Here is a 27,812-nt window from a genome sequence, read left to right as displayed (position 1 = left end):
CTTTGGTTGAAGCAGCCGGATTCTAGGACTGCTGTGAAAGTGCACGCATGCACGCTTGCACACTCCCTCCACACCTCCCGGAAGGGAACAGAGACACTGTGAAAACAGGGAACTTTAGTATAAATAAGAGGTCCTGGGGGACAGGGAGGGCCCCGAGGGGCTTCCATAATTTAACACTCTTCAAAAGCACAAACAACAGCAGGGGCAGGGTGGGGGCCAGGGCAGGGGTGGGCCACCCCCACCCTGCCCACAGGATGAGGGGCACATTGCAGAGCTTGTGGGTGGGGAGCTTCTCCCCCAGGAGTGACCAGTCACATGCTGGGGACAGGGAGGAGGCGAACACTGATGTTTCAGAGGAAGGGGTCATTGTACTTGGCAGTGGGTGGGGACAAGGCTGAGGCCACACGGGCCACTACATCCCCCCAAGTGTCTGGGCCAGTCTGGGGGGCCCTCTGACCCCCATATTTGTGCAGGGCAAGGGACTGGAGCAGTCCATCCATCATGGTTAGTCTTGTTAATACATTGATCCGTGAGGTCAGCGGGAGGGTTATGGCTAGGAGGCAGGGAACATGGGTGAGGAACCCCGACATCCATGGCTTCACACCACTGTGCCACTCGGGGAGTTGCCTGGTTGGGAGGAGATGCCCTGGGGAAGACGAGAGGGGAGACAGGAGGGTTAGAGGCCGCCTGGGGCTCCCATCAGTCCCCCAGGGAGGGAGCCAGCCAGGAGTTCCCAAAGCAGCTGCCACCTGGCCTTGCCCTTCGGTCCACCCAAGCACCCCCAGAGGCCAAGCCCCGCCCCCAGGCCACTGCTCTAGAAAACTCCCATCTCCACTAGCTTCCCTGGCCCCACAGGTGGTATTCTCAGACAATAATTGAAATCCTCAGCTGGTCCTGAGCAGAAAGGATAGGGTAGTGGTGGAGAGGATGGGGATAACTTGGGGCTCTTTCTGACTTGGGGGTTACAGGGAGAGAACTCAGGGACGATCCTACCTCTACCACTGACTTGCTGGGTGACCTGGGCCAACTTCCTTCCCCTGTCTGGGCCTCGGCCTCCTCGTCTGTGAACTAGGGAGATAGAGGGGTCTCTTTCAGGACTCACCAGACTCCCCAAATCCCAACGACCTTGCCTCTGAGACTGCATTAGAAAGTTCTAAGGATTCAAGGCCCTACAGTTCTGAAACCACTTTCTGAGGGAACCAAGCCTCGGCCCTCAGACCTAGCATCTTGGGTGTACAAGCCCAAACCCGCAGAGCTGAACCACCTGAGACAAGAGCTCCAAAGATGGAAGGTGCCAGGCCTGTGCTTCCCCTACTGGAATCTTCCCCACCTTCCTGAAGCCCATGGCTACTTCAGGAGATGGATACATCCACCCACCACCCACCTTTCAGGCTCCCTAAGAGGTGACGGAGGTCAGCGAGGAACGGTGACTTGCCCAGGGTCACAGAGGGAGCAGCACTGGAACCCAAGATTCCAGTGGGATTCCACAAGCTGTGACTCCAGTGGACGGGCTTAGATCCAGAGTCTGAGATCCATACCAGAAAGTGGGCCCACAGACTCAGTGTTGCCCACAGAATTTGACCCGCATTCAAGGGTTTCACAATTCAAAAATCCTATTTCCAGGAGAAACACAGATCTGGCTTCGAGTGACAAGCAATAAGACCTGCCTGTGCCGGGTCCACTGGCTGCCTTTCAGATAGCTGGCCATGGTCGTCACCACTCCCAGCTGTCTCTTCTACCCAAGCCTCTCTCTGCTGCCATGGAGAGTTCTAAAAGCCCACTACTCTAAGATCTGAGAAGTCTTGCTCTAGGACACTGGAGATTTCCCTGGCTTCCCCTCATCCCTCAGGGCTAAAGGCTGTGGCTGTGACAGGCCCTCCTGCCAATGCCTGCCTCTTCCTGGGCCCCAGGGGGCTGGCGTGGGGCCACTCACCGCCTTGCCCGGCCGGGCCCAGGTACAGATGAGGCCCTCCTGGCAGGCGGTGATGATGCAGTCCTCCAGGAAGAGGAGGACCGTGAGGCGCTCCTGGGCGATCTTCTTGCACACGAGGGGCTCGAGCAGTGGCACCTCGTGGATGCGTGGGCACAGCGCAGTGCCCAGCACCTTGGCTGGGTCCAGCCGGCTGCGGGGGGCGGGGCCGCTGGGCTTGTCCCCCCCGCTGCTGCCCCCACTGCCGCCCCGGCTGATGTTGCCCAGGCTGTGGTAGCGCTTGTGCTCTTTCTCCGACCCCCGGTCCCGCCGCTCCTGCAGTGTGAGCGTGGCGAAGCGGCCGATGCTGAACGGTGTGCCTGGCTCCGTGGCGGCGCCTGGGCCACCTGCCTTGCCGCTGCCCGCCGGGTGTGGGAGGCTGTTGGAGCGGGACAGTGAGCGGGGCAAGGGGCCGGGGCCTGGCTCGGCACCCCGGGAGCTGCTGGCGGCGGGGGGCGTGGTGCCAGGCGTGCCAGGGAGGGTGCGGGTACGGGCCAGGGGCGGGTGCGGGTAAAGCACGTCTTCGGTGAGGTCCCACAGGCAGAACTGTGTGTCCTGGCCAGCAGAGCCGAAGCGGTAGGTGATGGGGCCGGCTTTGGGCAGTGGGGAGAGGGGGGCTCCCCCCCCTGAGCCCGTGCCCCCCGTGTCGGGCTCCTCTTCCTCCTCGCCACTCCGCTCACCGTCACCGCTGGCCGCCGCTGCCTCCTCGGCCCTTGTGGTATAGGGGTCAAAGGCCACAGCATTGACCCAGGACTTGTGGCCGTGGCCTCGGGCCACCACACGGCCCTCAGCAAAGGACCACACGGTGACCAGGTCATCTTCACCACCTGTCACGACATAGCGCCCGTCTGGGCTCCAGCACACACACAGCAGGCCCCCAAAGTAGCTCTTCATGAGCCCCCGCAGGAGCATGGAGTCGAAGTGGAAGACGCGCAGGCAGCCATCCTGGCTAACGCAGGCCAGGTGCCGGCCGTCGGGCGAGAAGGCAAACTCGTTGAGGGGCCCCTCGCCCACTGCCCATTTGGCCAGAGGGTTGCGGGGCGCCTTACTCTTGGCAGCGTAGACGGCAAAGCCCTCGCCCTGCTTCAGCAGGCTGTACTGGGGCGGGGCCGAGGCGCACGGGTGGCTGACATTGTACAGGTACAGGTGGCCGCTGGCATGTGATGCCAGGAACAGGCTCTCTGACTCAGGCAGCCACTTCAGATATGTCACCTTGGTCTTGTCGATCAGCCGCTGCCAGGAGAGACGGTGGGGGTCGGGGAAGGCAGTCTGCTCCTGGCAGACCTCCTCCCCGACCTGGCTCCCTGAAACGGCCCTCACACATGGCCTGGACCTCCTCGGAGAGGGCCCCCACACTGAGACAAAGGATGGACACCAGGCCAAAGGAATGCCAAGGAAGCAGGGCTGCCTATGAAGCAGTCACAGGGAGTTCTACAGAGCCTTGTTGTCCCGTCTTCAGTATGGGGACAGTCCTGCCTTCCAGAGAACTCTCATCTAACTATGTCCACTGTCTTTACTGTGTCAGGCTTCAGCAAGAGATCAATTCACAGAACATCAGCTCCCCCAAAGAAGGGATCTTTATCAGTGTGGCCCACTGGTCTAGCCCCAGAGCACAGACCTGTGCACACAGGAGGTGCCTGGAAATGATTTGCTGGACACAGGAGTGACAGCCCCAACTGCCAGCTGCTCATGTGCCTCTGCTCCTTTCCCCCCCACAACCCATATCCAATCCTCCGCTAATACTCAGAACCTGCCCTCTTTTCCCCCTGCCCCCCAATCTACTTCAACCACCCCTGCACTGGCCTAACTGGCCACTAGGCCACCACTGCCACTCTGTTGCCAGACAGATGCTGTTAAAAGGTAAGCTGGCACCAGGCACTCTAACACTAACCAATGGCAGCTGTTCTCAAGCAGAGTTCCAGAGAGAACTGAGCCTTGAAGCTCCTTGGCACCCACTGTACACAATGAATTAACTTCTTCCCCAGGCATCTAAGTTGCTTCTCATTCTTGGGAACATTTGAAAATAATCAAATTGGGGGACCCGGGTGGTTCAATCTGTTAAGCATCTGCTTTTGGCTCGGGTCATGATCTTAGGGTCCTGGGATCAAGCCCCACATCGGGCTCCCTGCTCAGCAAGAAGCCTGCTTCTCCCTCTGCCCCTCATCTCACTCGTGCTCTCTCTCAAATAAATAAAATCTTAAAGAATTAAACGATTTCTGTGTTCTCTGGCTAAAATGAACTCTGGTCAAGAAAGGATCTGAAAGCCAAGGTTTTTCCATGACCCTCCAGACCCTCCACAGGCAAGTCTCTCCCAGTTATTTCTCAGGACCCAACTACCACCCTCCCCTCCATAACTGCTCTGGCCACACAGCCTTTCTGCTGTCCTGCTTCCAGGCTTTGGTCCTAGCTGTTTTCTTTACTCAGAATGTCCTCCCCTGATAACTTTCTTGCCTCCTCCAGGTCTTTATTTCAATGCCATCCCCGAGTAAAGCCTTTCCTGACCAGCCTACTTAATTTAAACCTCACCAAGCACTCTACATCTCCCTTCCCTGCTGGATTCTTCTCTGTGGCACTCACCACCTTCTGACATACAGCATAATTAACTTGGTAACTGTTAGATGAAGGCCCCACAAAGGCAGGGCCCTCTGTTTTGTTCACTAAGATGTGAGATTCCCATACTTAGAATAAGACCTGGCACAGGACAAACGCTCGATAAATATTTTGTGAATGGATGAGCTAGGGCATTTTTAATCCATTTACTGTTGTTGACCTCGATCCCTTCTGCCATTTGTATATTCTGTATATTGAGAACACCTCCTCCGAATGGAGAGAAGACAGAGGACAAGAGCAGCCCTCGCCCACGGGTAAGATCGTTCCTCGGCATGTCCTTTGGCACCAGGTCTAGCCAGGACTGCGTTATCTCCACATATGAATTCATAATAACAGTCCTGTGAGGCAGGGATGAGAATCCCATTTTGCAGAGAAGTAAAACTGAGGCTCAGGAGGGACAGTCACCTCTCCAAACACCACACAGTGAGTAAACAGTGCTGTAAGGATTTGACTCCAATGCCCGAGGGCCTAGAATTTGAAGACCAAGAACTCTGACTTGAAACAAGTCTCAACTAGTAACTGGTCTCCGGTGTCTCCCCTGCAGCATGGGCACAATCCCTAACTCAAGGATGAACACAAAGGAGTAATGTGTTCACAAAGGGCTAACAGCGCAGGCCCCAAGCACAGCAGGTGCCACCGTCATTACTCGCTGCTATCATGCTAGCTGCTTTCTGTGAACCCGCACCATCTGTCAGTTTGTCCCGTCTCTCCTGTATCGTGCCCCTCTCAGGCCTCTGCAGCTCCCCAGGCAGCTGCAGTCTCATGGCAATGGTGTATGGGTGGTGAATGGGGAGGGGGAGCCGATATAGGCCCTGGGGCCCATAATCACCTCTTCGTTGAATAGCTTGCTGGTGTCCTTCTTGATGAGATCCAGGTACTGCACCTGGCCAGCTGAGAACCCCACCAGTAGGGAGATGGTCTCTGTGGCAGCAGTGAACTGGTTGAAGTCATGGCAGGTGGGCTGGGTGCCCTTATAGATCCGCTTGTCAATTGGCTTGTTGAGGTCAATGGACTTGAGCAATGGGAGAAAAGGAGTTAACAGCTTTTACCACTGAGAAGAAGGAAGAGGGTGTTGAGGTCAGGGGAAACCACTAAGAGGAAGCAGGGTGAAATCCCTGAGTGAAGCGGGTAGGTGGGTGGGTGAGTGGGCAACCACAGACAGGAAGGGGGACCCAAATCATAAAGCCAGTAAAAACAGGCAGGAAGGTTCCCCCCTCCTCCACCCCATACGAGACCACAGTGCCTCCCTCCAAAGTTGGATCCCCCTAACTTTAGGGACACCCTTGCATGCAATATCAAGGCTAGGGGTCCCCACAGTCCCTGAGCTCCAATTCCTTTCCAGTCCTGGCCCGTAAACTCAGCAACTCCGATCTTAGCAATTCAATATTCCAAGCTCTCCAAAACACAGGGTCACCCCAATCCCCAGGACTTTAAGGCCTCACATCCCAGGATTCTCCTTACTTTGGAGTCCCTAAATCTCAGGACTCCCATTACAGTTTGTGGATGCATTAAATCTCATGGTCCTCCACATTTTTGGTCCTTCATCACCTCAGGGTTCTCAGGATCTTCATCACCTTTGGGGACCACCATAACCTCCAGGGGTCTCATTTTCTTGGGGACTTCCATCACTCGAGAGACACCCATCACACCTGAGGATGTCCCCTTAGGGCTCTTATCACTCCCAGCTCCCCATCAGCTCAGAGATTCTCATTCTCTCCAGGACCCTCATGATCTCCAGGACCCCTGCAGGATCTCCATCACCTCTAAATGCCCCATCAATTCCACAATTATTCTTCCTCTGGGGTCCCAAAGTTTCAAGATCCCCTCCTAACACCTCTGGACTTGCAAAATCCCTGGGCTTTCCATCACTTTCAAGCTTGCATCACCTCATGATTCCCTATCACCTGCAGATTCCCTACCACTCAGAACCATGGAGGATCCCATATCACTTCCGAATCTCTCCAAAATACCACTCCAGAAGCCCTACGCATAACCAGAGGGCCTCCCAAATTCCCACCACCTTTTAGAGTTTTGCATTACCTCGGGGCACCCATCCCCCTGGGAGGTCTGTCACATCGAGGATGCCTATCTCAGAACCCCATATCAATTCAGGGCCCCTCCTATCACTTCTGGATCACCTCAAGGGGCCCTATCCTCTCTGCCAGCACCGAGGCCACCACGATGCAGGCCGCTCACCCGTTGGCTCCCGCGTCGGCAGCAGCCCGGGTAGAAATAGAGCTCGCGGCCCAAGTTGAAGCAGACGCGGTCTCCTCCGGCACCGAGCCCCGCGGGCGTGGCGGGCGGTTCCCCGGCCCCGGCGCTGTCGGGCTCCCCGAGGCGCACGAGGCTGAGGCGCACGGCCGGCAGCGCGGGCCCTGGCCCCGGGCCTGCGGGCGGCGGGGACGGCGCGGAGCCCGCGGCGCCGGGGCCGGAGGAGGAGGCAGGGCCGGGCGGGGGCTGCGGCGGCTGGGGCTGCGCCGGGGTCTGGGCGGAAGTCGGACCCGACCTGCGAGCGGCGCCATCGCCGGGGAGCAGCTTGTAGAAGCCCTCGCGGGTGCGGAACTGCGACTTGATTTCCGCGCAGTCCCCCATGGCGGCGCCGGGGCCCGAGCCGCCCTCCGCGCCGCCCGCCGCCATCTTGGGCGCCCCCCCCCCAGCCCGGGCCCCGCCGCTGCCGGACCGCCGCCCGCCGCCGGGCCCCCTGCCGGAAGCCGCGGGCCCGCGCCGGAAGGGGTGGGGTGGTCACCCGAGCGACGCCTCTTCGATTGGCAACAGGATCTGAAGGCGGGATGAGCTCCGGTTGTCGCTCGGGTAACGGTTCGGGGGCTAGGGGGCGGGGCGAAAGGTGGGCGTGGCGTTTGTGCCCGCGTCCGACGTGTGGTTGGCTGGGGGGCGCGGCCCAGAGGGAAAATGGGCGGGGTCAGGGAAAAGCACAAATCCCTAGCAACTGGCGCCCTGGGAACCGTTTGCCTAACAACGGAGGGACCCTCAAGAGATGGCCTGGTTCATAACCTGGCTTTGCCATCACGACACAGACGACCGCAGGGATTCCAGTGCCTCCTTAGACTCCCAACATACACCTTCCTGACCTTCAGTGTTTCCCACTGACGTCTTAAAATCCCCGACAGGCGACAGCATCTCCAGACATTCCTCCCCACCCTTGATGATCCCCCAAATCCCGATGATCTCCAGCGTCTCCATAAAACTCCAAGGACTTCATCCAACCTACTACCAATTAACGTTAACCCCAAACATTTCCACATTTCCCACCAGCCTCCGGTGCGTATCTCCATGACTTCACTATCTTCAACAGTCTCACTTGGTCCTCCAACACTCTCTTCTGACTCCAGAGTTTTCATGGGTCTCCACAATGCCTGCATGTCCTGATTAGTAATCCCAAAAGCTCTTGCTGATCCCACGAGCCTCCGCTGATCGACAGTGCCCCTCACTTCTCCTGAAGCCACCCTGCCCCAACACAGAACCTCTTTGACCCATTCTTAGTGGTCTCTCAGATTTCTCACCGGAAGGTGCCAGAGGCATCTCACACTCAACAAGTCCCACAATGAAACTGACATCTTTCTGCAAATCCTGCTCCTCTCCTGTATCCCCCCACCTGAGAGCTCACACTGTTATGCCCCCAGTCACCCAGGCTGCAGACTTCCCTAGATCTGTATCGTCTCCCTTCACCCCCTGCTTCCGGACCCCAAGTCTTTTTCATTCTGTCACTTGAAGTCCTCTTTTCCAGTCCCTTTCTCTGCATAGCCCTGGTCCAAAGTCCTCCTCTCTTGCTCGGGCCATCTCAGCATCAGCCTTGTCTCTGCTTCCCCAGACTCTCCTCCTGCCCCTCTATGTACATTCCACTTGGCATCTAGAAAAGTCTTTCTAATGCATGAATGTGACTGGGGCCTTCCCTTGCTCCAAGCCCATCTGTGGCTCCCTACTGTTCTCAGGGCAAAGTAAAGCCCTGAGTGATCTGCTCCAGCCAATCTCTCTTTCCAACATCATCACTCACCACTAACTCCTCACATCATGTCCAAACATGGAGATTCCGGAAATGACATCAATACAACTCTCTCTTGCCCTTGGGTCCTTGCACATGCTGTTCCCTCTGCTTGGAATGCTCTTCTTCACTTTGTCCTTGACCCTTCAAGAGTCGGCTCAGGAGCTCTGTCAGTCCTCTGGGCTCCCCCATCTGCTTTGTCACTGCTGGAGGATGTGTCCATCTTTCCTGCAGAATGTGAGCCCCAGGAAAGCAGAGCTGGGGCTCCTTGGCCACCTCTGTGTCCCCAGTGCAGGGCTGAGCTAACCAAAAGCCCTTCAATAGCTGTTTGATGGCCAGATGAAGGAAGAAATGAAACAGAGAGACTCTGCTGGGCCATGTCTGTTCCCAACAGAGCCCATAGCCCTAACTTGGAGGCCATGTCAACGAACAAATGAAGAGCTAGGCCATAATGCTGGGGGAAATTTTATTTAGAGCAGCTACCTTCCTCTTCTACTCCTGCCCTCCACGGGCAGAAATCAAAACAACCGTGAAAAAACCAACGCATTGCTAACAATGTGTAAGGGAAAAGCTGCTATCTACCTGCTTGGGGGAGGGGGCTATGGAGTCCCCTTCAGTCATCCAGGTCCTCATCCTCATCTTCTTCCTCATCTTCCTCTTCTTCCTCTGCTGCTGCCAGGGCCTGCTCCTGGGCTGCCTTGAGGGCCTGCTCCTCCTCCACAGTGGGGTCACTCATCTCCATGACCTCTGGGCCCCTGGGGTACTCCTGCTGAATGGGGGCTGGCAGGGGTGGGTTGAAGTTGTCGGGACTGTACTTGTGACCCCAGCCAATGTAGATGTTCTCAAACTTCCTGCAAAGGCAGAGAGATACTGGGAAATCCTCTCTTGAAGGCCCCAGCCTGGGCTTTCATTGAAAGTAGGGCCCAGTTGGGGGCACAGCATGACTGCAAAGTGATGGGTGGTGGGGTGATATCTGCCCACAGGGTTTCTCTTGTTTGGGTGTTTGTTCTTCAATCTTTTTTGAGCATCTGACTCCTAAGTGCCAGGCGTGTCTAGAGTCACACTCTAAGACAACACATATAACCACTGAGCACTTGACATGTGGCTAGTGTGACCAAACCACCGCGTTTCTTTCTTTCTTTTTTTTTTTTTACCACTAAGTTTCTAATTGTATTTGATTTTTTTTTTAAAAAAGATTTTATTTATTTATGAGAGACACACAGAAAGAGGCAGAGACATATGCAGAGAGAGAAGCAGGCTCCCCGTAGGAAGCCCAACGCAGGACTCGATCCCGGGACCTGAGCCAAAGGCAGACACTCAACCACTGAGCCACCCAGGTGCCTAAATTGTATTTGATTTTCTATTTTTTAAAGGTTTTATTTATTTATTCATGAGAGACAGAGAGAGAGAGAGAGAGAGAGAGAGGGGCAGAGACACAGGCAGAGGGAGAAGCGGGCTCCATGCAGGGAACCCGATGTGGGACTCGATCCCGGGTCTCCAGGATCACACCCTAGGCCAAAGGTGGCGCTAAACCTCTGAGCCACTCGGGCTGCCCTGATTTTCTATTTTTGCCGGCAATTTCTTCTTCAGTACCCCAGGTTATTTAGGAATGTGTTAATTTCTACATATCTGTGAAATTCCCCCAAATTCCTTCTGTTAATGATTTCTAATTTCACCCCAATGTGGCCAGAGAACATATTTTGTATGACCAGTATCTGGGTAAATGTATTGAGACTTGTTTCACGGTCTAGTCCTGGAAGCTGTTCTTTTTTTTTTTTTTTTTTTTATTTATGATAGTCACAGAGAGAGAGAGAGAGGCAGAGACATAGGCCGAGGGAGAAGCAGGCTCCATGCACCGGGAGCCTGATGTGGGATTCGATCCCGGGTCTCCAGGATCGCGCCCTGGGCCAAAGGCAGGCGCCAAACCGCTGCGCCACCCAGGGATCCCCCTGGAAGCTGTTCTATGTGCACCTGAGAAGAATGTGTGTTCTGTTGTTGTCAGAGTGGATTTTATTTCATTTTAATGAACTTACATTTAAGCAATAAAACTGATACTCAGTAGGGTTATTGGCAAATGTCTAAGCATGCCTGGGGCAACTTGGGTACCCGAATCTATTATGTCAACTGTAAATGTTGTGAAATCTGAATACAGGTCAAGGGATACCTGGTGGCAGTGGTTGAGCGTCTGCCTTTGGCTCGGGTGGTGATCCCAGGGTCCTGGGATCGAGTCCTACACCGAGCTCCTTGCAGGGAGCTTGCTTCTCCGTCTGCCTATGTCTCTGCCTTCCTGGGTCTCTCATGAATAAATAAAATCCGTTTAAAAAATGAATACAGGTCAAGTACTTCTGATGAAAAGGTAGCATCAAATGGAATGTACTGTAAGTGTCAACTTCACAGCAGATTCTGAAGACATAGTATGAAAATAAGACAGAGTGCAAAACAGCTTGATAATTTTTACATTACTGATTTCATGTTGTAATGATAGCATTTAGGATATTTAGGGTGAAATAAAATATATTATTAAGATGAATTTTGTTTTTATTCTTGAATGTGACTAGCACTGGAAAAAATTTTTTTAATTTAAAAAATAGAAAAAATTAAAAATAAAAAAGTAAAAAATGGCGGGGGGCACCTGGGTGGTTCAGTGATCAAGCGTCTGTCTTTGGCTAGGTCATGATCCTGGGGTCCGGGGATCGAGTCCCACATCAGGCTCCCTATTGGGAGCCTGCTTCTCCCTCTGCCTATGTCTCTGCTTCTCTCTGTGTGTCATGGATAAATAAATAAAATCTTAAAAAAGAAAAGAAAAGAAAATCGAAAGTGATACAGGTGGCTTGTATTTTATTTATGTTGGACAGTGCTGGTCTAGATGTGGGGACCCAGCAGTGAACACGTTAAGCAAGAATCCCTGCTGTGGTGCCTACATTCTAGAAGGAGGAGACTGATAATAAACACAAACATAATTGGGTGCGTCCAAGCCTCCCAGTCTACCTGTTCCCAGAATTTTAATTAGAAGAGAATATGGGAGAAAAGGAAGGGGACCAGGAGATAGGAAGAGAGGCAGAGAGGAATAGCAGGGGGCTGGGGGGAAAGGGGAATGGAGAGTTTGCCATGAAGGCTCTGTGGCTTTGCCCTTTATCACAGCCTTGGTCTTCTGGAGACAGTTGTTTTCCTCCAGGTCTTTCTCAGAGCCTTCAAATATACTACTTCCTTGGAAACCTCACCCGTGAGATTGAACTTGCAAGGAAGACAGACTCTCAGGCCCCAACCCCAGTCCTCTGCCCACCTGATCCTGCAGTTTAACCAGATCCTGTGCACTCCCAGTCCGGGAACCTCTGGTCTAGAGTGTCCTCTATCTGCTTTTCTCCCTGTTTGTTACTTCTCTTTTCCCAAAGATTTCACATCAAGGCTGCTCTTCCCAGGAATCTACTCTGATCCCCTTAAGATGACAATTTCCAACTGTAATTGGTCCCTCCACTGTCCCCAGTGGTACTTAGTTTGTAACGGGGTATTTATTCAGCTGAGGGGGTGTGTGCTGTATGATTAATGTCTATGCTTCTTCTGTCTGCTCAGAGGCACGATCCACATCATCTTTTCAATAAAGGGCCTGGGACCTAAAATACAGCTATCAAACAGTAACATCCAAGTCTTTTATAAAGAAAAAGAAAGAGGAGCAGGGCACTTGGGTGACTCAATTGGTAAGTGTCTGCCTTTGGCTTAGGTTGTGATCCCAGGGTCCTGGGATCAAGCCCTATCTGGGCTCCCTGTTCAGTGAGGAATCTGTTCTTGCTTCTCCCTTTGCCCACCCCCCCCACTTGTGCTTGTGTACGTTCTTTATCTCTCCCAAATAAATAAAATCTTTTTTAAAAAAATAGTTGGAGGGATGAATGATTGAGTGGTGTTTGGGTGAGTGAAGGTTGGATGAGTGAATGGAGTTCCAAATTTGGATCTGTTGCTTTCAGAAAGATATTGGCAGAACGCCTGGCTGGCTCAGTTGATGGAGCATGTGACTCTTGATCTCAGGGTTATGAGTTTGAGCCCTGCATTGGGTGTTGAGATTACTTAAAAATAAAGTCTTGGGATTCCCAGGTGGCTCAGCCATTTAGCACCTGCCTTCGGCCCAGGGCATGATCCTGGAGTCCTGGGATCAAGTCCCATATTGGGCTCCCTGCATGGAGCCTGATTCTCCCTCTGCACCCCCCCACCATGAATAAATAAATAAAGTCTTTTTAAAAATTAAAAAAAATAAAATTAAAAAAACATCTTAAAAGAAAGAAAGAAAAGAACAGATGTTGGCAAATTGGGATGTGGCCAGAAGAAGGGGGTTGGCAAAAACAAGCAGGCGAGATTCTTCCTTGTTTCTGGAGAGGGGAGAATGCCAAGAATGTAATTGAAGTATCAAGATTACTTGAAATCTCATCATAGGATCCAACAAAGTATAGGTTTATCACAGAGATGGAAAAATTAAAAAAATCTCTGGAAACTTATCATGCCATCTGGTGGACAGAGCTGGTAAGTGCGCCCGCCCGATGGCTGCGGGGTGCACTCCCTAAGTGGTTAAGCAGGAAGGCTGGGATGCGCCTGGTGGGCGAGACCCAGGGACTCTTGATGTGTAGTGAGTGGGTGGTGAGTGTGTAGCTGCAGGTGGGAAGATGCAGGAGTGACTTCAGCCTGCAGACCTTTTGGGAGCAGCTGGTGGGGGATCCTGGTTGGGAGGACTTCTGCCCAGTAGAGGAGAACATTCAAATTGGAAGAACTGTCCAGGGGGCCCAGGGAAGGAGTTAGACTCCCCCAGACACAAGCCTCTGCTCCTGTCACAGCCACCTCAAAGTGGACTCCTGAGTCCTTTCAAGCTCTGTGACCCATATAGCCAAGAAGCCTGGGCTGGGAGGCCAGAGATCCAGGGTTTGAATCCTGCATGTGCTGTGTGACCCTGGGTCCATTCCTTTCTCTCTCTGATTCTCCATTCTCTTATCCGAGGATTTCTCATTTTAGCCTTAGTGGAACTCCTGGAGCTGAGTGTGGGAGTCGGCCCTGGGGGCTTCCTGAAGGGGGTCCTGCCAATCTCCGCCCCGCCCCCTGTCCTCACCCTGACTCTGAAGAAGTTGGAGGGGCTTTCTCTGCTGGAAGGGATTAGGAGAAGACCTACTTGCCACTGGCGTAGGCATACGCCCCTGGCCAAAGATTAGAGCGTACGACAGCCACGGAGTACTGCGGGCAGAGACTGCAGGACAGGCGGGCAGTCCAGGGAGACATGTGCATGATTTCTGCAGGGGAATGGAGAGCACCAGGGAGGTCAGAGCTTCCTGAAGCCCTGCACAGCCCCCTGGAGGGGAGACAGAAAAAGGGGAGGGAGCAAAGGAGGAGGATAGGGAAGAGGCATGAAGGGAACTGTGGCTGGCCCCAGGAAGCCACCGCACCTCTCTGAGCTTCAGTGACCACACCCAAGAAGTGGGTATACTTACCTCACCTCCCTTGCAGGAGATGCTATGATCTCCCTTCCAGGTTGGCTACTGGTTTGGGCCACAGTGCAGAGGGCACAGCACAGGCCCTGGGCTCCCGGAGATCTGGGTTCAAATTTGTGCTGTGTCCACTCACCCACTCTCAGCCTCTCCTTCTCCCTTCCTCCAGGGACCTGAGGCCCTGACCTCAGGAAATTCCTCTCCAGGCTTCCAAAATCCAACTCAGGTCCTGCCTCCTTGGGGGAAAGCCTCTCTAACTCTCTCTCTTCCTCTCTCCCCCAAACCCACATGGGGCTCAAAACATCATATTCCTCCCATCTGCAACATGGCCATGTGCTTGACATGACTCTCAAGATGGACGTGTCCCCATAACCCCAAGAGGGGGTCACTGTCACCAGCCCCATATTATAGAGAAGACAATATCTGAGGCTCAGAGAGATGCCCTCGGCAGTCTTCTTGTCCCCCCCACCCCTACTTTCTCCCCAGGCTCCACCTGGGCTGGTGGGCTAGCATGTATGAAGGAAGAGGACCATTACCTGCATCTTCTGAGAGCGGGGTGAGCAGCGGGGGCCCCACCTCCTGCTCCACCTCCTCCATCCCCTCATCTGCCTTCTCTTCCTCCTCCCCCAGTTCCTCTTCCTCTTCCATCTTCTGCAAAGGGTTCACCCAAGTGCAGCGGCCCTGAAGGGGAGGAGAAGAAGGGGAAGGTCAGTCGGCATCTGGACTCTGGGAGGGGGTGAGGGGCCAGGAAGGACACTGGGCACTGGCCCTGTCCTCAGGGACCCAGGTATGGGCAGCGTTGCGGGAGGGAGGACAGCCTGAGAGAGCTGTAGTGGTGAGGTGGAGATGCGTGCTATCTGCTAGCTGTGTGGCTCCCAACTGTGCATTCATCCACTCATTTTTCATGTATTTAATGAGTGCTTACTATATACAGGTAGGTGCTGGGGATACATCCTCGAGAGAAGAGACCCTTCCCATCTCTGCCCTGTGGAGCTGACATTCTGCAGCCCATATGATCTTCTGTTTGTTCACCTGTGAAATAGTGGTGTCATAGGGGCCTCTCTCATTAGACTGCTGTTGGGTTCCATGAGGCACTGGAGGGCTGATTCATGTTCGTTGAATGAGTGAACCGAAGTGCACAGCATAGAGCAGACTTTAGTTGCCTCAACTATGAAATGGGAATGATAGTCATAACAATCTAAAAAGTTATTTGGATTCAATAAAATATTGCAACAGGGAGTGAGGTAGGTGGAGTCAATAGAAGTTTGTTGAATACATGAATGAATAAAAAGTTCCTAGCACACAGCAGCTGTTTCCTTGAATGAGTGAATGAATGAATGTAGAGTCCAACAAGTCGGGCATTTGAGAAAGCCAGGTCTTCAGTCTCTTATCCACAATTCCAAATTCTGAAAAGCTGTGAAAAGCACACGTTTTTTTTGTGTGTGTGTCATTTGGCAGCAACCCCAACCTGAACTAATGAGAAGCAATTTGCAATAGAAATAAAGTCTCTGAGCGGTACTGCAGTCCCAACCCCAGCTTGAGCTGCTGCATGATATCTAGAATGTGTGTGCTGTCACCTTTTCAAAAATCTGAAAAATGCAGGCCACCAAGATGCACGTGGCCCCGGAAGGTCTCTGCCACTGTCAGCGGATTTCCCCAGAGTGAATGAAACAACGGGCGAATGCACATTATTCAGCACTGCGTCTGGCGGAGAGCAGTGCTGGGGAGCCCCTGGTTATGCCCCAGGTGAAGAGGCTGGGGTCCCTGGTCCTCACCTGCGGCAGGATGTGCTGCGTGTGGTGCACCCAGTTGGCCATGGAATCCACCAGCTCCAGCACCGGGATGCCCTCAAAGTCAGGGTTCTCCTCGTAGGAGTCGCGGCCTGCGCCGCCCTCTTCCTCCTCATCACCCTCCTCTTCGCTGAACTGGTAGAAGCCGAGCGGGCTGATGTGTGTGGCGGCGGAGATGCGTGCAATCTGGGCCCGCAGGTAGTTGGCCTCGTTGCCCGGGAAGGGCGGGTAGCTGTTGACGGGAGCGTCCAGGTGGCCGGTGAAGAATTTCTTGATCTTGCGGGCCTGCACGATCTGGATGGGCGTGACGTGCGGCAACCGTGTCCACGGCCGGCCCGGCTCTTGGCACACGAAATACAGGTACTTGTTGGTGCCTGAGCGGCTCTCCTCCTTGGGGACGATGGGCGGTGGCTTCCACATGGGCTTGGGGATAATGTCAATGACCTTCTCCTCGTCCTCCTCGCCCTCCTCCTCGCCGCCATGAGCATCCATGCCTTCGGTGCTCTCCATCATCTCCTCCACCTCCTCCTCCTCCGCCTCCTCCTCGCCCTCCCGGAACTCCACCTCAGCCACCAGGTAGCTGCGGCTGAGCCCCAGGATCTTGCCCCAGAAGCGGCAGGTGTGGATGGGCTGTTGCTCCACCAGCTGCTTCAGGGCCATGAAGATGCGGAAACTCTCGTCTGAGCTCAGGCCCACACCAGCCTGTTCCAAGTAGAAGGCCGTTTCCATGATGTTGGGCACCGCTGTCTCAACCTGCGGAGGGGTGGGGTGGAGGGCAGAGGGAAGGCTGAAGCCTGGCTCCCCAGCCTGACTCTTCTAAAATCCAGAGAAGGGAACTACTCTGTAACCCAGCTGCTGATGTGCGGGTTGGTCACGGTTGGTCAGTGAGATGTAGGGGCGAGTCCTTGGGGAGGATGTCCATTATATGAAAGAAAAGGCAAAACGACAACAACAATAACAACGAAAAACCACTAGGAGAAAATCCTTTACTCCTTCATCCTTCCCTCTTCCTTCTGCCTGGAACAGGATGTGAAATCTGGAGGCACAGCAGCTATTTTGGGACCATGAGGCAACAAATGGGAGACAATGTCCCACACCCTAATGATGGTAGAGCTGAAAGGTGGAAACTGCCTCTCCCCAGTGGCATCACTAAGCTGCCTTACCTCCTGGCCTTCTTGTTCTATGGGACAAAGCGGCCACTTATAGTAGTTTTCTGTTACTTGCAGCCAAATGCACCCTTAACAGATACCCTAAATCATATAGCAAATTAAGGGAAGAGGCTGGTTTTGAGTTCAGGAATCAATGATGTCAGAGGATGGGCATGATAAGTCTTGCCCTCATTGCCTCCTCCTTCACCATCTGCTTTGTTCAGGGAGACAGAAGGGGAGAGACAGAGAGACAGTTGAGACTCAAGTAAGTTGAGTAAGTAAGTTGAGGACTGGGACTAGAAAACATTGAGGTTTGGGTCCAGCCACCCCCATAACCATATGGCCACAAGGCTAACCTGAATACTTTTTTTTGTTCAGGTCCAGAAATCTAAGCCACTAAATTCGTTAGAGCATCAATAAGAAAACAAAACAAAACAAAAAAATAAGAAAACAACATGGGTTCACCTTAAGTGTGTGACTGAAACTGAAATAGGTAAGTGTGGGAGCCACACAGTGGATGACTGAGACTTTGTGTCCACATTTAACCTCCTTTAAGGACGCTGGTCTTATTGGACTAGGGGCTCACCCTATTCCACAATGACCCCATCTTAACTAAGTACATCTGCAGTGACCCTACTTCCAAATAAGGTCCCATTCTGAAGCACCTGGAGGAGGGATACTTTCTCCTTCACAAGAATTTTTGGAGGACACAATGCAATCCATAACAGATGTTTGGTGTAAATATGATGCTGATGCTTAAATCACAACAGTTGCTGTGAAAGATTTGGTGACAAGCATACTGAGGTTTTTTTCCTAAAGGTTTATATATTGCATTCTCATTTTCATAAAAGCTCCAATTGTGAATAGTGTTAAGACGAACAATTTATTGGGACACTTGGGTGGCTCAGTGGTTGAGTATCTGACTTCAGTTCAGGGTGTGATCCCAGGGTCTTGGGATCAAGTCCCGCGTCGGGCTCCCTGCAGGGAGCTGCTACTCCCTCTGCCTATGTTTCTGCCTCTCTCTGTGTGTTTCTCATGAATAAATAAAATCTTAAAAAAAAAAGATGAACAATTTATTGCATCTTCTCCCTATGCCTGCTGGACATAGGCATACTATGGTCTGCAAGTGTTTGCAGTCCCTCCCCAAAGGAGAATGATAGGCTCCCACCTCTATCCCCATTGTACTCAGGGAGGGGCCGTGTCACTTGTTCTGAATACTTGAAGCAGCAGTGACAGAGAGGGACACATGTCACAGCCAGGCAGAAGCTGTAAGAGCCAATGTGGGGTTGGCTATGTGCTTTTTACTCTGCAACTGTGGAAGCCTGTGGCACAATGCAATCTCCATCAAGAAATCATCCTCGGATCTCAAGCAGCTGATGAGCAAAAAGTTCTTTTGCCAACTCTGGATGGGCAGGTAATGTGAGCAAGAAATAAATTGTGTAATATTAAGCCACTGAGATTGTGCTATTGGTTATCTCAGCTCCATAGAGGCACAGCCCAATATTCTAGAATAGGAGAATTGTTCTTTTGAAAGTAGTTGGTACTTTCCTTCAATTGTAAACACAATGCAAAAGCTTATCTTCCTTTTTTTTAAAAAAATTTATTTATGATAGTCACACAGAGAGAGAGAGAGAGAGAAGCAGAGACACAGGCAGAGGGAGAAGCAGGCTCCATGCACCGGGAGCCCGACGTGGGATTCGATCCCCGGTCTCCAGGATCGTGCCCTGGGCCAAAGGCAGGCGCCAAACCGCTGCGCCACCCAGGGATCCATTTATTTATTTATTTATTTATTTAGTTATTTATTTATTTATTTATTTATTTATTTATTTATTTATTTATTTAAAGCTTGTCTTCCTAATTGATGTTGACACCAGCAAGTCAGGGAGGGCTGAGTCCAACTTAATTCTAAGACACCTTGCTGACAGGAAGGAAGATAAAGGAATGAGCCTAGGAAACTTTCTTGGGAGTGTGTGCCTGGCCCATGGACCAGTGGCATCACCTTCTTTCTGAGAATCCTCCCCGCCTAATCCACACCCCCCGCCCCCCAGTCCACACGGCAATGGAGTGCCCTTACCAATCATGTTTAAATTATTATCTCTCCACCTTGGCCACTGTTGATTGCAGCAAGAGTGGAAAACTGACCTAAAATGACAGATCAGACTCTGCTTCTCTTTCTACTCCCCTCACTGCCCATAATGTGTGACTGAGTTAGAGTACAGCTGGCATTCACCCTGCCTAGAAATTACTCCTTTGGTAACACTGGGTTTGAACCCAGATTCTCTGGCCAGACTCTTTCTTCTTCTTTTCTTCTTCCCAGTTTCCAGGAAGATCCCATCTATGATCTGGGAGAAAGGATTTCCTGATGGCAACTGGATGGTATTTTTTAAAAAGTAAACTCAGCTGCTATGGGGCAGCTGTATGTTGTGAAGTAGAGAGGGCCAGGAGGAGAGAGGGGCAAAAGTGAAGTATGGGCACTGGGGTCCCTGAATACCAGCTCTGCCGTGGGCCCCAGCCACATCTCTACTCTTGGCTTGAAAAGGGTCAATCAGTCCTGTCAGCTGGCTGAGCCAGCACCATCCCCAAGCCCTTTCTCCATTGCTCCAAGGTTGTTTTCCCAGCCTCCCTTGGAGCCAGGGATTGTTATGTCACTCAATCTGGGCAATGAGATGCAAGCAGAGGTCTTCTGAGAGGCTTCTGGGAAACTTTTACTCCCAATTTTAAAATTTTATTTTTAATTTTTATTTTTTAAAGTTTGTTTATTTATTTGAGATAGATATAGAGAGAGTGAACGAGCATGAGCAGGAAGGGGAGAAGGAGAGGGAGAGAGACTCTCAAGCAGACTCTGTGCTGAGCACAGAACCCAACCTGGGGGCTTGAACCCATGACCCTGAGATCACGACCCAGCCAAACCAAGAGTCAACACAACTGACTGTGCCACCCAGGTGCCCCTAGTTTATTTATTTTTCTAGTAATCTCTACCCCAACGTGGGGTTCAAACTCACAGCCCTGAGATCAAGCCGCAGGCTCCTCAGACTGAGCAAGCCAGGCACCCCCCAAAAATTTTTTTAAAGACATACAAAAACAAGCTCCTTCCCTTCCTTTTTGGGACACTGGTGTGGGGATATGATGTTTGAGGCTGTAGCAATGGTTTTTTGAACATCAAGTGATGGGCTCTAGGACCAAACACAGAGCAGAGGGGAGGGAAAAGCCGGATTCTTAGTGATCTCACAGACAAGATGCCCCAACTCTGCCCACTCTTGGCCAAATGAAGTAATTAAATGTTTTTCTGAAATGCTTGGTCCATTTTATTTATTTATTTATTTATTTATTTATTTATTTATTTATTTATTTATTCAGGAGAGACACACAGAGAGAGGCAGAAACATAGGCAGAGGGAGAAGCAGGCTCCCTGCAGGGAGCCTGATGCAATTAAGCATTTGCGGCCAGAAGCAAGCCTTACTGACTGCATTGGCCAGAGAGGGGATTTATACCCAGGCTTCTATGATGCTGAAAAATGTTCTCTCAGGACACCCGGGTGGCTCAGTGGTTGAGCATCTGCCTTTGTTTTTGTTTGGTTGGTTTGTTTTTTGTTTTGTTTTGTTTTGTATTTTTTAAAGATTTTATTTATTTATTCATGAGGGACACACAGAGAGAGAGGCAGGGACACAGACAGAGGTGGAAGCAGGCTCCCTGCAGGGAGCCCGATGTGGGACTCAATCAAGATCTCAGGATCCCAGGATCTTGCACTGAGCCAAAGGCAGATGCTCAACCACTGAGCCTCTCAGGCATCTTGAGCATCTGCCTTTGGCTCAGGGCATGATCCTGGGGTCCTGAGATTGGGTCCCGTATCAGGCTCCATTCAGGGAGCCTGGTTGTCTGCCTATATTTCTGCCTCTCTGTGTGTCTCTCATGAATAAATAAATAAAAATTTTTTTTAATTTTTTAATTTATTTATGATAGTCACAGAGAGAGAGAGAGAGAGAGAGAGAGAGAGGCAGAGACACAGGCAGAAGCAGGCTCCATGCACCAGGAGCCCGACATGGGATTTGATCCTGGGTCTCCAGGATCGCACCCTGGGCCAAAGGCTGGCGCCAAACTGCTGCGCCACCCAGGGATCCCCTAAATAAATAAAATCTTAAAAAAAAACCCCACCACTGTTCTCTTGGTGTAGAAACAAGGAAGGGGGTTGGGAATGGGGGAGAAGACAGTCTTCAGTGCCCCTTCCCAGGGGAGCCAACCTTCTCAGCTGTGGACTGCTTGAATATCAGGTGTGAATATCAGGTGTGAGAGAAACTTCTATCTTGTTTTAACCACTTGTCTCCAGTTCTGCAACATCATCTACTTCCTGCCTTAATGTGATCTATGCTGTCAAACAGGTACAGTAAAGTGTTAGTTTTTGGAATGTGATGCAGTAATACTAAAGTTAGTCTGAAGTTACTTTTTAAAGGTATCATTTATTTATTTTGAGAGAGAGAGAGAGAGAACGAGAGGTGAGAGAGGCAGAGGGAGAGGGAGAGAGGGAACCCCAGGCCAACTTCATGCTAGGTGTGCCCTAAGTTAGTCTGAAATTATAAATGGAAGAATAACCAGCCTCTGTTACGAAACAGAGGCACAGTGACAGGGAGCCTTCTGCTACCAAATAGCCAAATCTGCATTGCAGTGGCTGTTACACAGCAAGCTGGAGAGTTCTAGAGCAGAGAGCCATACACAGAGTGAAGGTGAAGAAAAGAGAATCCACAAACAGATCAAGTCCATATAGGTGTAAATAAATCATAGAGATGGCATTTCAAAGGAAGCGGTAAGGAAAGAATGCATTACTCCACAAAGGCTGTTGAGGATCTCAGCTAGCAATTTAGAAGAAATAGGAAAAGGGAAATGAGAGCCTCATTTCTATCAGAAAAATAAACACAAAAAGCTGAATTTCTTTAAGTCTTTTCTTAGAGACATGTACATGTCACAAATGCCCACAATTTTGCCCTTTTGCAGACCTCGCATTAGGAATTCCAGCTCCAGGGATGCCTGGGTGGCTCAGTGGTTGAGCCTCTGCCTTTGGTTCAGGGCATGATCATGGGGTCTGGGATGGAGTCTCACATGGGGCTCCTGCTTCTCCCTCTGCCTGTCTCTGCCTCTATGTGTTTGTGTGTATTTCATGACTAAATAAAAAAATATATATATATATGTATATATATATGTATATATACATATATATATATAAAGGAATTCCAGCTCCAGGGCACCTGGGTGGCTCAGTGAGTTAAGTGTCTGTCTTTGATTCAGGTCGTGGTCCTGAGGTCCTGGGATCGGGTCCCACATCAGGCTCCCTGCTCTGTTTCTCCCTTTGCCTCTCATGAATAAAATAAAAGCAAAATCTTAAAAAAGTAAAAAAAAACAAAACAACAAAAAAAAGAATTCCAGCTCCCAAGTTCTAAAGGGGTGGGGTGGGGCCTTCAGGGGACCACCCCTGTCCAGACACACATATAAAGGGGCAGAGCCTCCCAAGGGATAGAATTTCCCAGGAGTGCAGCAGGGCCCTCTCTGCCTTAGATAGTGCCTTAGATATGGGTTAGATCCGGGGGCAGGGTAGGAAGGGTTAGGAAAGGTGAAGTTCTAAGTGGGTGGGGCCTCCAGATCTGAAATTTATTATTTTATTTATTTTTTAAGATTTTTAAAATTTATTCATAAGACACACACACACACAGGCAGAGACACAGGCAAAGGGAGAAGCGGGCTCCATGCAGGGAGCCCAATGTGGAACTGGATCCCGGGTCTACTGGATCACGCCCTGGGCTGAAGGCAGCGCTAAACCTCTGAGCCACCCGGGCTGCCCCCAGATCTGAAATTTAAAACCACACTCCCAGGTAAAACTTCATGCCCAAGACTTGGGATTTCCACCTGGGCTCTCCTCGCCCATGGGTGGCGCGTTCCTTCCCCAGAATCCTGGAGTCTCAGAATCATAGCTGGAAGTGAGCACAGAGCAGCAGCAGCTGCAGACAGGGCAAAGGTTGTGTATGGCAGGGGCTCTGGAGGTCATGGTGCTTCCTCTGTGCCCTCTGACCCTACGTGTTTCCTCCACAAATAGGAATAAGTAGCACTTGCCTTGCAGGGTTGCTTCAGGGATGAAAGGAGACAGTGCTCTTCAAGCTCTTAGCAAGGGCCTAGGAGGTATCCGAAGGATCTAAACAAGGGTTCTCCACAAATGTTTCTTGCATGAGAGGGAAAGAACACTTTACCTGATTTCTCGGCTGTTGACCAATTCTGGCAATAGTTGTGGAATTAAATATTCTGAGGATAGCGAAATGTTAAGGGGCCAAGAGTGGAAGAATTCTTAGAGGGTCTCAACTTAACAAAAGGGGAAACTGCGTCCAAGGACTCGCGGGGTGGGGGTGTGGTGCACTTCAGTCCTGAGAAGACTCCAGGAGGTCTGCAAGCAGATTATTCTCGGGAGGAAGGATTAAAGAAAAGACAGTAAGAGACTCCAGTCTCCACTTCGAGGCGGCTGCAGGAGTCAGGTTTCTAAAAAGCAGAGCCCACTAGCTCTTCTGCTTCAGATGCTTGCAGGGCACTCCAGGGCGCTCAGGAAAAAGCCCGAGCCCCTGGGCCGAGCACTCTAAGCCCTCAGTGACTGGTCTTGGCCCCCTCGGACCGGTGCGCACATGAAACCGAAATCGTTTGTGTTTCTGGGTGGTTACCGCGTGCGCTCCCTCACCTGCAGACCTGAGCTCAGGGGTGCCTAAGCCCTGGCCACCGCCCGTCGCGCCGCGCGCCCCTCCCACCGGCTCACTTACCACTTCCTCCTCCAACTCCTGTTCACCCTCGCCTCCCGCGCCACTCCGAAGGAACAGCCCCCTCTGTCTGTCCGCCATCTCGTAGGTGGGCTCCATCTCGGGGTCGTCCCGCATGGTGTCCAGCTTGGGGTGGAACCACTCCCATTGCGTGGTGCGGTTCAGCGACTCCAGGATGGACAAGGGGTCCTCGGGCCGCTGGTTCAGGATCTTGGTCAGCAGGTTCACCAGGTGCTCATACCTGCCTCCCGCGGGGAGGGAGTGGGAGGTGGGAAACAGCACTAGCTCAGCTCAGTGAGCTCACTGTTATGTGCCTGGTCCTGTGCCTGGCGCTGGGGACCCTCGTGGAGAAGAGAAACTGTCCCTGTCCTGGTGGAGCTGACATTCGTTGATGGAGACAGACATTAACCCAATAGGCAAAATATATAGTGTGTCCTTCTGTGAAGACAGAGCAGGGAATGGGGACAGGGAATGCCAGGGATAGATGGCTTCCCATTGTGAATATGGGAGGCCAGGGAAAGTCACACCAAGGTGACATTTAAGCTGAGATCTGAATGATGTGAGGAGCCAAATCATACAGATATTAGGGGTGTTTCAGTCAGAGGGGGCAACTGGTATATAGGCCCTGAGACATTTCATGAGTCTAACAGAATCTTAATAAAACTCAAGGAAACTAGGAGACAGGCAAATTCCATGCCAATCTCGTTTAGAAATATAGATGCTGATTTTTTTTTAAGATTTTAAAAGATTTTATTCATGAGAAACACAGAGAAAGGGGGGGGGCAGAGGGAGAAGCAGGCTCCATGCAGAGCGCCTGATGTGGGACTTGAACCCGGGGTCTCCAGGATCATACTCTGGGTGGAAGGCGGCACTAAATGGTTGAGCCACCAGGGCTGCCCCTTAAGATTTTATTTATTTGAGAGAGAGAGAGAGAGTGAGAGAGCACAAGCAAGGGGACAGGTGGCAGGTTGGGAGAGGCAGAGAGAGAAGCAGACTCTCTGCTGAGCAGGGAGATCCCAGGATCACGACCTGAGCCAAAGGCAGACACTTAACCAACTGAACCAACCAGGGGCCCCTGGATGCTGAAATCCTGAGCTAAATATTAGCATTTGGCATCCAGCAAAAAGTTGCTCTCAAAAAGACAACATACCATGATTAAACTGGGCTAATAACAGGACTGGGCTGATATAGAAAAGTAGAAAAAATATAACTCATCATGTTAATATATATATAACAAGTTGGGGCACCTGGGTGGCTCAGTCAGAAGCATCCAACTCATGACTTCAGCTCAGGTCATGATTTCAAGGGTCCTGGGATGGGGCCCTGAGAGGGGCTCGCTCCCTGCTCAGCAGAGAGTCTGCTTGGGATTCTCTCCCTTAGCCCCTCCCCCTATACTTGTGTGTGCTCTCTAAAATAATAAATCTTAAAACACATTTATAAGATAACCTCAACCAGTGCAGAGAAAGTGTTTGATAACATACAACACCGATTTATGATAAAAAAAAAAAAAAAAAGCCCAGCAAACTAGGAATAGAAGGTAATTTTTATAATTGTATAAAGGGGATCCACAAGTAACCTACAGCACACTCCAAACATGGTGAAAAGACTGGGAATGAGGATGCTTGCTTTCAAGGCTTGTATTTAACACTGTACTGGAAGTCCCAGCCAATGCAATCTGACATGAAAAAGAAAGGAAAGGTAAAAAGGATTGGAAAGAAAGTACTGAAACTGCCATGGTTTGCAGGGGATGTGATTGGGAATCACATGCAGATGACTTGAGCCTGGCATAGTGGAGGAACACTGAGGAGGTCAGAGTGGCTGGAGTGGGCGGAGGGGTTGTGGGAGGAGAGGAGGCAGAGTGATGACAGTAATGGCTTCCTTGCACCCAAGCCCAGAACTATGCTGGACACTTGAGAGCAGTGCAGGATTCTCACCACAATCATACATCTGAGAAACAATCATGATCCCTACTCTTCAGTTAAGGAAACAGAGGCTCAGAAGAGTTGAAGTCATGAGGTCACACAGTAGTTGCACAGCCAGGATTTGAAACCAGGCTGGTCTGATTTCAAAGCATGTATGTCTAACCTTCTGCTGGATGGAAACCCTTTGGCAGCAGTCTGGGCTATGCTGGAGAGCCATCACTGAATTGGGAAAAGGTAAGGAGAGGTCAGACTTTGCCAGCTTTTCAATAGGAAGCTCCCAAGGGTGGGAAGGAACTGTGGGGAAGAGCTAGATGTTTTGACTAAACTCCTGATTTAGGATCTAGAGATGAAGTTTGGAGAGCCAATAGTGGTTTGAATGGCTGTTATGAGAGGCATGTACCTATCCCTGAGGGCACTGGGGGGCCATGGCAAGCTCTGCACATGAGAGGCATGGGGTCAGTTTTGTCCTTTAGCAAGTCTTGTTACTTCTCCAGCCTTGTCTCTTCCTGCTGCCCCTTTCTTGCTTGGTTCCAGTCATACCAGCCTCCTTGCTGTTCCTCAAACACAGCGAGCCTTAAAGCTTTTAAACGTGCTGTATCTTATACCTGAACTTCTCCTCCAGTTACGTGCAAGATGCTCTCCTTCAAGTCCCTGACCAAAAGTTACCCCCTCTGAGGCCTTCCTTGACCTCATGCTATTGTAACATGTACTCACTAACCCCCCCTTTACCCTGCCTTATTTTTCCCCTAAGCTCTTAACATTGCCTATCACTTTTTATATTGTCCATTCTGCCACTAGAATGCAAGTTTTACAAAGATGTAATGGGGACAGCTAAGTGGCCTTGGCAAGCTCCTTCTCCAGGCAAAAAAAATTAGTGGATAATTGGGCCTCAGGAGCCAAATTACATGCATCTGCCACATCCTAGCTGTTATCATCTTGGATATGGGACCTAATTTCTCTGCCTTGGTTTATCCTCTATAAAACAGGAAAGGTAGGTGTGCTAACCTCAGCTGTGAGAACCAGGCGCTAATGTGTGAATGGTGGCACAATGTCTGGTAAGTAAATGTTAGCTATTGTTAGCAGTTTCATCCCCTGACTCCTGGTCTGAGTTAGATGCCCCTGGAACAGGCACTGGTGACCCATGAGGGGTGATCTCCTGTCTGAAGAGACCCCAGAACCTTAGGCAGAGATGGGGCTGGGGTGGGTGGGGCCTCTCCCTGCCTGGGTCACACCCCCTCCCCACTCATGAGCCCCTTCTCACAGGCTGAGGCTGCAACTGACGCTGGTCTGCAGCAGGTAGGCCTTGGCATTCTGCACAGCTAGCTCCCGAGGCTCTGGCTCAGGCACCTCCATACTGAAGGGCATGAAGCCCAGCTCAGAGGGCGTGTACTGGAGGGTGGGGTCATCCCTCATGTAGGGCCCATGCTGGGCACCCTGGTCGAACTGTAGGTCTTCTCTCTGGTACATGTTGAACTGGCCCAATAAGTCGGGCTGGTAGGAAGAGTCCAGTTGCTGGAAGAGGTTGCCTTGGCCCTGCTGTAGTTGCTGCAGCATTAGGCTGGCCGTTCGGGTGGCCTGGCTCTCGCCTTCTTCCAGGTAAGGTTGGGGCTGTAACTCGGAGGGAAAGCCCATATTCAGGGATGGGTACTCTAGACCACCCAACGGGGCTTCCTCAGGCTGGTACATCAAGTTCTCCGGTTGGGTCAGGCTGGCCCCTGATGACCAGCCCCGCAGGTTGGTCTGGCTCGCGGGGATCCCTTGACTGCTTTGCAGGTCCAGGCCATCGAGGGGTATCTGCTGCACCTCCTCAGAGACGCTGGGCTGGAACTGATTGACTTCCCAACTGCGCCGCTGGGAGGTCTGGGAACTCCTCCAACTTGAGGGTTGCTGGGAGGGGGGTTCAGGGTCGGGCGGTGGGTCCCCCATAGTTCAAAAAGGGTCACAGCTTCCTGGAGGAAGGCTTGCAGACAGGCAGGCCAGATCAGTCGCCCACCTGCCGGCACAAGCCCGGTAGCCTCTACAGCCGCGCCCGTTTCTAAGGAGGGAGGGGGCGGGCCGTTACCAGGGGAGGGCGCGCGGGGGCGCGCGGGGGCGCGCGGGGGCGCGCGGGGACGCCGGGGCCAGGGGTTGGC

At 51.7% G+C, this 27,812-nt stretch overlaps 2 protein-coding genes across 8 annotated transcripts; both read right to left on the bottom strand.

Annotated features, from left to right (window-relative positions):
- Positions 1-97: 97 nt before the first annotated feature.
- On the bottom strand, positions 98-7,242 carry DMWD (DM1 locus, WD repeat containing). Of its 5 annotated transcripts, none has more exons than XM_038528542.1 (6): positions 6,776-7,242; positions 5,409-5,591; positions 3,019-3,202; positions 1,934-2,796; positions 994-1,068; positions 98-646 (listed from the first exon to the last, which is right to left on the bottom strand). In XM_038528542.1, the coding sequence occupies exons 1-6, from the start codon at positions 7,214-7,216 to the stop codon at positions 599-601; spliced, it is 1,794 nt and encodes a 597-aa protein (XP_038384470.1). In that variant the 5' UTR covers positions 7,217-7,242; the 3' UTR covers positions 98-598. The 5 variants fall into 5 exon arrangements, with proteins under 5 accessions (XP_038384470.1, XP_038384466.1, XP_038384469.1 ...); XM_038528543.1 differs by having other exon boundaries at positions 417-646; positions 1,934-2,348; positions 2,650-3,202; XM_038528538.1 differs by having other exon boundaries at positions 1,934-3,202.
- Positions 5,455-27,770, bottom strand: RSPH6A (radial spoke head 6 homolog A). 3 transcript variants are annotated; one of them, XM_038528536.1, is made up of 7 exons: positions 26,942-27,770; positions 23,762-23,999; positions 15,814-16,581; positions 14,575-14,719; positions 13,726-13,843; positions 9,162-9,430; positions 5,455-5,591 (listed from the first exon to the last, which is right to left on the bottom strand). In XM_038528536.1, exons 1-6 carry the CDS (start codon positions 27,604-27,606, stop codon positions 9,193-9,195), a joined length of 2,172 nt encoding a protein of 723 aa, XP_038384464.1. In that variant the 5' UTR covers positions 27,607-27,770; the 3' UTR covers positions 5,455-5,591; positions 9,162-9,192. The 3 variants fall into 3 exon arrangements, with proteins under 3 accessions (XP_038384464.1, XP_038384465.1, XP_038384463.1); XM_038528537.1 differs by lacking the exon at positions 5,455-5,591 and adding an exon at positions 8,612-8,807; XM_038528535.1 differs by lacking the exon at positions 5,455-5,591 and having other exon boundaries at positions 9,032-9,430.
- Positions 27,771-27,812: the final 42 nt, after the last annotated feature.

This window comes from Canis lupus, chromosome 1 (genome assembly GCF_011100685.1).
Source record: "Canis lupus familiaris isolate Mischka breed German Shepherd chromosome 1, alternate assembly UU_Cfam_GSD_1.0, whole genome shotgun sequence".
Classification (NCBI taxonomy): domain Eukaryota; kingdom Metazoa; phylum Chordata; class Mammalia; order Carnivora; family Canidae; genus Canis; species Canis lupus.
Note: the sequence above shows the minus strand (reverse complement) of the source record. Positions and strands in the feature narration are given on the sequence as shown.

Bases quoted from the DNA above. Each gene is read 5' to 3' on its own strand.
- DMWD (XM_038528538.1), bottom strand. From the start codon at position 7,216: ATGGCGGCGGGCGGCGCGGAGGGCGGCTCGGGCCCCGGCGCCGCCATG. The intron at 5,592-6,775 runs GTGAGCGGCCTG...CCATTGCTCAAG, and splicing joins GCCGACGCGGGAGCCAACGG to TCCATTGACCTCAACAAGCC. The intron at 647-993 runs GTAGGATCGTCC...CGTCTTCCCCAG, and splicing joins CCAGCAAGTCAGTGGTAGAG to GGCATCTCCTCCCAACCAGG.
- RSPH6A (XM_038528536.1), bottom strand. From the start codon at position 27,606: ATGGGGGACCCACCGCCCGACCCTGAACCCCCCTCCCAGCAACCCTCA. The intron at 16,582-23,761 runs GTAAGTGAGCCG...ACCCCTCCGCAG, and splicing joins AGGAGTTGGAGGAGGAAGTG to GTTGAGACAGCGGTGCCCAA. The intron at 13,844-14,574 runs GTAATGGTCCTC...ATTCCCCTGCAG, and splicing joins CCCGCTCTCAGAAGATGCAG to AAATCATGCACATGTCTCCC.